Source organism: Bos mutus, chromosome 6 (genome assembly GCF_027580195.1).
Source record: "Bos mutus isolate GX-2022 chromosome 6, NWIPB_WYAK_1.1, whole genome shotgun sequence".
Lineage (NCBI taxonomy): Eukaryota > Metazoa > Chordata > Mammalia > Artiodactyla > Bovidae > Bos > Bos mutus.
The window spans coordinates 15,519,856-15,530,520 of NC_091622.1; the positions used below are offsets into that span (position 1 = coordinate 15,519,856).

General features: G+C 40.5%; 1 protein-coding gene across 1 annotated transcript; it reads left to right on the top strand.

Moving 5' to 3' along the window:
* Positions 1-858: 858 nt before the first annotated feature.
* On the top strand, positions 859-1,203 carry LOC102286191 (small ribosomal subunit protein eS26-like). The gene has a single exon (XM_070372917.1). The coding sequence runs from the start codon at positions 859-861 to the stop codon at positions 1,201-1,203; it is 345 nt and encodes a 114-aa protein (XP_070229018.1).
* The last annotated feature ends 9,462 nt before the right edge of the window (positions 1,204-10,665 follow it).

A 10,665-nucleotide genomic window follows, 5' to 3' on the forward strand; every position in this document is an offset into this window, starting at 1 on the left:
ACCATCTCCCCAAGATTGCTCAAATTCATGTCCATTGAATCAGTGATGCTACCCAACCATCTCATCCTCTTTGGTTCCCTTCTCTTCCTGCCTTCAATCTTTCCCAGCATCAGGGTCTTTTCCAATGAGTCAGCTCTTCACATCAGTTGGCCAAAGTATTGGAGCTTCAGCTTCAACATCAGTCTTTCCAGTGAATATTCAGGGCTGATTTCCTTTAGAATTGACTGAGCTGATCTCCTTGCAGTTCAAGGGACTCTCAAGAGTCTCCCCAGCACCACAATTTGAAAGCACTAGTTCTTTGACACTCAGCTTTCTTTATGGTCTAAACTCTCACATCTGTATATAACTACTGGAAAGACCATAGCTTAGACTATAAGCACATTTGTTGGTAAAGTAATGTCTCTGCTTTTTAATACACTATCTAGGTCTGTCATTGCTTTCCTTTCAAGGAGCATTTAACAATATTTCCCATGAACCTAACTAGTTTAATATCTCTCTTTGGGATGTCCTACAGGCTCTTTGAGGGCTTCCCTGTTGGCTCAAATGGTAAAGAATCTGCCTGCAATGCGGGAGACCTGGGTTCAATCTCTGAGTCAGGAAGATCCCTTGGAGAAGGGAATGGCAACTCACTCCAGTATTCTTGCCTGGAGAATTCCATGGGTAGAGGAGCCTGGCAGGCTACAGTCCATGGGGAAAGAATCAGACATGACTGAGCGACTAACACACACACACACACACACACACACAAGGGCTCTTTGAAGCATCCCAAAGTTAGCTAGAGGTCAAAAGGGCTTCATTAGAATTTGATTTAAGTTATGTCAATAAATATCAAAGGGTTCTTGTCTCTGCACTTCCAAGATGACCAAGAAAAGCAGGAACAATGGTGCCAAAAAGGGCCAGGGCCTCATGCAGCCTATTCGCTGCACCAGCTGTGCCTGCTGCGTGCCCAAGGATAAGGCCATTAAGAAGTTCACTATTTGGAATATGGTAGAGGCCGCAGCCATCAGGGACATTTCTGAAGCAAGTGTTTTTGATGCCCACTTGCTTCCCAAGCTGTATGTGAAACTACATTACCATGGGAGTTGTGCCATTCACAGCAAGGTAGTCAGTACTCACTCTCCGGAAGCCTGGGAAAACAGGACACCTGCACCCCGGTTTAGACCTGTGGGTGCTGCTTCACATCCTCCACCAAAGCCCATGTAAGAATCCAAGTCCTTAAAGACTGAAGAAATACTGGTTTTTCTGAAAAGACAATAAAATGAAAATTATACTTAAAAAATATATCAAAAGGGTTTAGAACACTCAAGATCAAAGGTCACAATTTGTTATCATTATCAGTTTGTGTGCAAAAATGCAGCTCTGATTTTATCTTAGCCTTTTTACAATGTTGTTTGTTTCACCCTGTGAGTCAGACTTCTTAGACCCCAGGGGTTGGCCTGACCCTCAGGGGTTTAGTACTTCCAAGACCCACTCCCTCCCTTACCTGAGGTATTTCCTGACTCGCTGTGCATGCAGGAAGGTGTCCAGGCAGGTCAGAGTCCTGCTCTCCTGCTTCTGAATCCTGAACGAGACTTCCTCCATTTTAACTTCCCAAAAAGCACACAATCTGGGAAGCATTGGGAATCCAGCATTTCTAAATGCTGTTCCTTCTCAAACAAATTTGGCTATGTTTTCACAGATTAGTGATAGAAAATAAAAGCTTCAAGTTTCCTGGACACTTTCTACTTGGAACAACAGCAGTTATTTCTTCCAGAGTGAACCCAGGACCCAGAAATATCTGGCTCAGTCAAATCATCTACAACAGATTTGATGAATAATGGAAAATTTCTGCCAATTTGCTTCAGGCTATAAAACAAGCTTTCATTTAAGTTGCCCAGAGGCAGTGTTCCAAGTGCTAGTCAATTCACAGATGAAGCAATAGCCAGAAAAATAACAGTCACAGTAGTGAACACCACTTATAGAGAATGGGAATGACTCCAAGTCTTTCTACTCATGTTTAATTATGTCCTCCTCATTTCTCACATACTAGGTCACTTTTCTGAAAGTCAGGATTCTTCTGATTTCAGCTAGCCTCCACCAGGTAGCTCTGACCTTTTATATGAGAAATAGACCCCAGGGGCAGCAGGAGTTGTGTGTGGGGGGATACATGGAATATTCCATTGCTTTCTGGACTCACAGACTCAAGACTCAGAATGAACATCCTACAAATACGCTGCATCAGAGTTACTAACCTTGATAATAAGCTTTCCATCCAGCAAACACATTGTTGTCGTCACAGGTAACAGCAGCGGTAGAAGGAACTTAGAAGACAGGGAGTGTTAGTGGAGAAGAGAGAGGAGAATAACATGAACACAAGTATAACCTAATCCATAACTACATTCTGTTTGGATTTTGAATCTCTCATATTACTTTTGATTGTAAAAAGCCTTGCTTTCCAAATTACGTGGCACTTGGGCTAGTGTTGCCATTCATGTTGAGCGTAAGCTCCTTAGGAGATAATGGAGTCAACATGGATAGAGCAGATGTGAAGGCTGGTGACTCATGTTAAAGGTCAACCCCAGCTCATCCACAGACAGCCAAGGGTTGCCCAGATGGCAAACACATAGGACAGAGCAATCCACCTAGAAAGGACATCCAGAGATATTTGATAAATCCACATTCTTCCTTCTAAGTAAAACTGAATCTCTCCTGGACAAATGAATGTCCTTTCACAGTTGCCTAGAAAGCTATACAAGCTTTATGGTTTGAGGCTGCCTAACACCTTTTAGTTTCTGCAATTGAATCAAATTAACTAATTCAGTGATCATTAAAGAGCTCTACGTGACAGGGTGCTGCATGGAACACAAGAAATGGAGGTCATATTCCCTAAGTTCAAGACTTTGCTGAGATTGATTAACCACTGCAAAAGGAAGAGTGTATGAGTAACGAGCTAATGAATGGCCAATCACTAAGTATTCTGGGGGAGTCAGGAAAGAAGGGGAACTTCACAAATTCTGTGGACCAGAACATGCAGCAAAGGTTCCTGGAGTAATTAAAAGCCTCAGACAGGCATGGAAAAGGAGGAAGGCCATGCTAACAGGACTGGGACAGGACAAGGTCAATAATGGCTTATTTACTAGATCCATACATCCTGAGGTGACACAGCTGGATAAGAGGAAACTCTGCTGGCAGGTCCTGAGAGAATCAGATGTTCATGACAAGTGGACAGTTCTGAATATTTTGAAATGTGAGTGGACATCAGTAGGTGAAAGGAGGCTATGAGAGACATGTTTACGTGTGCCGGTCATCATTCTAACTCTTCAGATGAAATTTCTCTATTGACGCTCAAAGCACTTAATTCTCCTGGAATATATATTGGCCACACACACAACTGTTATTAATCATTGCCATCACCACCCCACCAACAGACTGCTTCCAGTGTGTCAGGCATAGAGGAAGCGCAGATGCTTTATTCACATCACTTCCATTCCTCAGCACCACCTTGCAAGGTGGATGTTATTGCCCCATTTCACAAGTGAGGACACTGAAGACCAGAAAGGCTGAGAACTTTCCTTCATAAATTACACATTTATGAAGAATGTGAATTCTGAAACCATGATTCTCTCCTCATTAGAGGGTGTTTTTGATCAACATGATCAGTCTAGGACCTCATCAAAAGAAATATGTATATGACTGTCAGAACCAGAAGTGACAAGACAATGTGTTTTGTTAGGCATGACTATTAAATATCCACCCACAGAAAGAGTACACAGGCTATTTCTATTAATAAGGGTCAATTGCATCTGGACAGTTCCTACAAGATTTGAAAACATTCCCTTATTTTTCAGAAAGAAAACTGTTGACATGTGTTGCATTCTTAGCAATACATACATGCCAGAAACTGAAATAGTATTAAGGGAAAGAAATTAGGACCTCAGGCACAGGAGTTAGCTATGAAAAGTTGTTTAATCACTAAATGTCCAATTCTTGCAACCCCATGGACTGTAGCCCACCAGGCTCCTTTGTCCATGGGATCTTCTAAACAAGAATACTGGAGTGGGTTGCCATTTCCTTCTCTGGGGATCTTCTGAACCCAGGAATCAAACCCAGGTCTTCTGTATTGCAGGCGGATTCTTTACTCACTGAGCTATGTGGGGACAAATTACAATTTGTCAAGATATAAATAACAGATATAAAAATTGTGCTGAAAAAGGAGGTCAGTTGTGCTCCTGGGTTTTTACCAAAATGAGTTGAAAACTTATATTTACTACAGCTTTATTCATAATTTCCAAAATTTGGAAGATGACCTTCAATAGATGCATGGATAAAAAAAATTGTGGTACATGTATACAATGAAATATCATTCAGGAATAACATGAAATGAACATTAAGCCACTAAAGGCATGAGGGAATCATAAATGCATTTGCTAAGTGACAGAAGCCAATCTGAAAAGTCTAAATATTGTATGAATTTAACTATATGGCATTCTGGAAAAGGCAGTGCCTGAGGAAGCATTACAATGAACAAAGTTAGTGGAGGTGATGGAATTTCAGTGAGCTATTTCAAATCCTAAAAGATGATGCAGCTAAAGTGCTGCACTCAATATCCAGCAAATTTGAAAAACAGCTGTGACCACAGGACTGGAAAAGGTCAGTTTTCATTCCAATCCCAAAGAAGGGCAATGCCAAAGAAGGTTCAAACTACCATACAATTTTACTCATTTCACACACTAGCAACGTTGTGTTCAAAATCCTCAAGCTAGCCTTCAATAGTATGTGAACTGAGAATTTCCAGATATCCAAGCTAGATTTTAAAAAGACAGAGGAACCAGAGATCAAATTGCCAACATCCATTGGATCATAGGAAAAGCAAGGGAATTCCCAGAAAACATCCACTTCTACTTCACTGACTACACTATAGTCTTTGACTGTGTGGATCACGACAAACTGTGGAAAATTCTTAAAGATATGGGAATACCAGACCACTTTACCTGACTCCTGAGAAACCTGTATGCAGGTCAAGAAGTAACAGTTAGAACTGGACATGGAACAATGGATTGGTTCCAAATTGGGAAAGGAGTATATCCAAGCTGTATATTGTCACCCTGCTTATTTAACTTCTATGCAGAGTACATTATGCAAAATGCCACCCTGGATGACCTACAAGCTGGAATCAAGATTGCCAGGAGAAATATCAATAACCTGAGATATGCAGATATCACTCTAATGACAGAAAGTGAAGAGGAACTAAAAAGTCTCTAGATGAGGGTGAAAGAAGAGAGTGAAAAAGTTGGCTTAAAACTTGACTTTCAAAAAACTAAGATCATGGCATCTGGCCCCATCACTTCATGGAAACAGTGACAGACTTTATTTCTTGGGCTTTAAAATCACTGCAGACTGACTGCAGCCATGAAGAGGCTTGCTCCTTAGAAGGAAAGCTATGACAAACCTAGGCAGCATATTAAAAAACAGAGACATTACTTTGCCAACAAATGTATAGTCAAAGATATGGTATTTTCAGTAGTCATGAGTGGATGTGAGAGCTGGACCATAAAGAAGGCTAAGAACTAAAGAAATGATGCTTTCAAATTGTGGCGCTGGAGAAAACTCTTGAGAATCCCTTGAACTGCAAGAAGTTCAAGCCAGTCAATCCGAAAGGAAATCAACCCTGAATACTCATTGCAACGACTGATGCCGAAGCTGAAGCTCCAATACTTTGGCCACCTGATGCAAAGTGCCAATTCACTGGAAAAGACCCTGATGCTGGGAAAGACTGAAGGCAAAAGGAGAAGGGGTGGCAGAGGATGAGAAGGTTAGATAGCATCACTGACTCAGTGAACATGAATTTCAGCAAATTTGGGGAGATATTGAAGGACAGAGGAACATTGACTGCATGCTGCAGTCCATGGGGTCGCAAAGAGTCGGACTTGACTTAGTGATTGAACAAAAACAACATTGAGATAATAAAAGGATCAGTGGTTTCCAGGGTTTGGGATGAAGGAGAGATGAATGGGGGAGCACAAAGGATTTTTAGGGCAGTGAAACTATTCTGTATGATATGATAATATTGGATACGTGTCATTACACCTTTACTGCAACCCAGAAAATGTACAACAACAAGAGCTGTAAAGTGAGGACTTTAGTTGATAATAATAATGCATCAATATTGGCTCATTAATTGTAGCAAATGGACCACATTAATGCAAAGTATTAATAATAAGGGAAACTTGAGGGAAGAGGAGGGAAGTCAATATGTGGACATTCTCTGTACTATGCACAACTTTTTTATAAACCTTAATCTGCTTTTAAGAAAATGTCTATTAATTTTTTTTTTTAAAAAAAGAAGGGGACTCACTATCCAATTAAGTAAACCTATGCTTAATGCACAGGTTAAGTAGTTCCATGCTTCAAACAAATGAAATCAGATTTTTAAAAGTACTTGGTAAACAAGACGTAAAAGGTTAAGTCCTACCCATGTTCCGTCTTTCAGCTAAGATGCCTCCAGTCATCTAGAATGGTTCCTCTGACCAAGAGGAAGAAATGAGCCCCCAGAAACTGGGTGGTTGTTGTTGTTCAGTCGCTCACTCATATCCGACTTTTTGCAACCCCATGGACTGCAGCACTCCAGGCCTCCCTGTTCCTCATTATCTCCTGGAGTTTGCCCAAGTCTATGTTCATTGAGTACATCATGAGAAATGCTGGACTGGAAGAAGCACAAGCTGGAATCAAGATTGCCGGGAGAAATATCAATAACCTCAGATATGCAGATGACACCACCCTTATGGCAGAAAGTGAAGACGAACTAAAAAGCCTCTTGATGAAAGTGGAGAGTGAAAAAGTTGGCTTAAAGCTCAACATTCAGAAAACGAAGATCATGGCATCTGGTCCCATCACTTAATGGGAAATAGATGTGGAAACAGTGGAAACAGTGTCAGACTTTATTTTTTTGGGCTCCAAAATCACTGCAGATGGTGACTGCAGCCATGAAATTAAAAGACGCTTACTCCTTGGAAGGAAAGTTATGACCAACCTAGATAGCATATTCAAAAGCAGAGACATTACTTTGCCAACAAAGGTTCGTCTAGTCAAGGCTATGGTTTTTCCTGGGGTCATGTATGGATGTGAGGGTTGGACTGTGAAGAAGGCTGAGCGCCAAAGAATTGATGCTTTTGAACTGTGGTGTTGGAGAAGACTCTTGAGAGTCCCTTGGACTGCAAGGAGATCCAACCAGTCCATTCTGAAGGAGATCAGCCCTGGGATTTCTTTGGAAGGAATGAGGCTAAAGCTGAAACTCCAGTACTTTGGCCACCTCATGTGAAGAGTTGACTCACTGGAAAAGACTCTGATGCTGGGAGGGAATGGGGACAGGAGAAGGGGACGACAGAGGATGAGATGGCTGGATGGCATCACTGACTCGATGGACGTGAGTCTGGGTGAACTCCGGGAGTTGGTGATGGACAGGGAGGCCTGGTGTGCTGCGATTCATGGGGTTGCAGAGTCGGACACGACTGAGCAACTGAACTGAACTGAATGTTCATTGAGTCAGTGATGCTATCCAACCATGTCATCCTCTGCCACCTTGAGTTGGCTGTTCAAAACTGGGTATTTATTTTTAAAACAGCGTTAACAATCCACAATATATAATTCCTAATTCTATGAAGCTGCAACAAAATTTAAATTAAAAAAAGAAATATCCTTTTAGATTGCATAATTACATAATCTCAGAACGCTTATTGATTTGCAGCCTTGGAATTTCCCTGGGAGAAACTTGAAAACTGGCCTCTGAACACGGAGGGCAGGAAGAAGCCAAAGAAAGAGGCAGACCACTCCTAACTGGTAGGTGGCAGGTTTAATAAGGGAACTTAGTTATGAGGTTTGTCTTGGATGTCCACAAAATGAGTAAATCTTCACACCTACCCCATAGAATCTTAAAATTTTATATAGAGGCCTTAACTGAGTTCAGTCACATATTCCATCCAAATGATCTAAATAGCAGATTGTTTTCTCAAGGCTGTGTCCTTGAAACGGCTCCAGCTGTGAGAACGGTGGGCCGAACATAACATTCCAAGGGCAGGGGAGGGGTTGAAGAGCCTCTGGTCAACTGGTGGTCACAACCTCCTGATGACCTCCTTCAACAATCCCTCCTTCATTGCTCTCAGGTATTTTAACTTCTAAGAATGTCAAAGGATAATGGAAAGAACTCTTCTATCACCCACAGGTCTGCCGTCCTTAGGTATCTGAAAGGGATTGGTTCTAGGACCCCCTGAGATACCAAAAGCCAAGGATGCTCCCCAGTCCCTTATATAAAATGGCATCATATTTGCATATAACCTACACACCTTCTCCCCTATACTTTAAATCATATCTAGATTGCTTATAATACCTAATACAATGTAAACAGTTGCCTTCATGAGGCAAGTTCAAGTTTGGCTTTTTGGAACTTTCTGAAATTTTTTTCAAAATATTTTCCATGCAGGATTGGTTGAATATGCAAATGTGGAATCCACAGATATGAGGGGTCAACTGTAGAATTTTCCCCCTGACCTTCAGTTCTGCTGAATCTATAGAAAGCACCATTGCATTTGATGGCTTGACAACATTACTAGAGAAGCTATAAATTACATATAATTTCACATAATTAAAACTACTTTCTGAGAACTATTGAAAATGCAAACCATAGTTTGCGGCTCTTCCTATGTTTTTATCTATTCAGTTCAGTTCAGTTCAGTCGCTCAGTTGTGTCCAACTCTTTGTGACCCCATGGACTGCAGCAAGCCAGGCCTCCCTGTCCATCACCAACTCCCAGAGTTTACTCAAACTCATATCCGTTGAGTGGGTGATGCCATCCAACCATCTCATCCTCTGTCGTCCCCTTCTCCTCCTGCCTTCAACCTTTCCCAGCATCAGGGTCTTTTCAAATGAGTCAGCTCTTCGCATCAGGTGGCCAAAATATGACATAAATAAATATAAGTATTACATAAATAAAAATACAAATAAATATATATATGTATTATATAAATTATGTATTATATTATCTATATATAATAAATATATCTTATTATATAAATAAATATAAATTATATAATAAATATAAATGTTTATATTTATTAAAATGTGAAATAATTCTTTGATCCTTTCCTTTTTATCTTCAGACAGAAATTATTAGTACAAAAATCATCATGGTTTACAACATAAAATTGGAAAGATGTACAAAATGGATGGTGAAGAGAAAATATTTAAGTAAATGATATATTTTTAAATTTTCAGATACCAGAGAAGCAAAATAAAGTTGCTTTCATTTGGTTTACCCAGCCTGACTCCCCACAGAGATGTATTCACTTTTTATTTTTATTGAAGTAAAATTTTATAAAAAGTGAACAGATTTTAAGTATAAACTCTTATGAGTTTTGGTAAATATATATACACAGTAAACCAACACCTCAACCAAGATAAAATGTTTCCGCTACTGCCAAAATTTCCCTTGTGCTCTCTCCAGTCAATCCCACCCAGATCCACAGGCAACCATTGTTCTGATTTCTATCATCATTTTGTCTGTTCATGGACTTAGGTTTGCTTTTATGTCTGACTTCTTTTGTTCACCACAATGCTTTTGGTATTCATCCATGTTGTTGTGTGTTCATTCTTTTTTTGTTTAAATCTCCAGGAACTATTCTTTTGTATGAATAGATCAAAATTTGTTTATCCATTCTCCTGTTGATGGATATTTGGATTGTTTCCAGCTTTGGCTGAATGAATATTTTCTTTTCAGTTAATACCTAATTATTGGTTCATAGGAGAAGGCAATGGCACCCCACTCCAGTACTCTTGCCTGGAAAATCCCATGGATGGAGGAGCCTGGAAGGCTGCAGTCCATGGGGTCGCTGAGGGTCGGACATGACTAAGCGACTTCACTTTCACTTTTCACTTTCATGCATTGGAGAAGGCAATGGCAACCCACTCCAGTGTTCTTGGCTGGAGAATCCCAGGGACAGGGCATCCTGGTGGGCTGCTGTCTATGGCGTTGCACAGAGTCGGACACGACTGAAGCGACTCGGCAGCAGCAGCATTGGTTCATAGGGTAATTATACTGGGGCTTCCCAGGTGGTGCTAATGGTAAAGAACCTGCCTGCCAATGCAGGTGATGTAAGAAACTCAGGTTTAATCCCTGGATCGGGAAGATCCCCTGCAGAAGGGATTGGCAACCCACTCCAGTATTCTTGCCTGGAGAATCCAATGGACAGAGGAGCCTGGCAGGCTACAGTTCATGGGGTCGCACAGAATCGGACAGGACTGAAGTGACTGAGCACAGCACAGGTTAAGTATATGTTTAACTTCATAAGAAGCTGCCAAACATGTTTTCAAAGTGACTACTCCGTTTTATATTCTCGTAAACAATGCATGTGAGTTCCAGTTGTTCTCCAGCCTCACTCGCACTTGGTGTTGGCAGTCTTTTTAATATTAAACATTTTAGTAGGTGTAACATAGTATCACATTGCAATTTTAATTTGGCTTTCCCTGATGTTGACCAGATTTTCAGATGTCAATTGATGATCATGTATCTTCTTTTGTGAGAAGATGTGTAAATTTAAAGATATTTAAGTATCTTTAAATTTAAAGATATTTCTATTTAAATCTTTTGCCCATCGTTATTGTATTTTAAATTTCTTATTGATTTGTAGAAGTTCT

Bases quoted from the DNA above. Each gene is read 5' to 3' on its own strand.
- LOC102286191 (XM_070372917.1), top strand. From the start codon at position 859: ATGACCAAGAAAAGCAGGAACAATGGTGCCAAAAAGGGCCAGGGCCTC.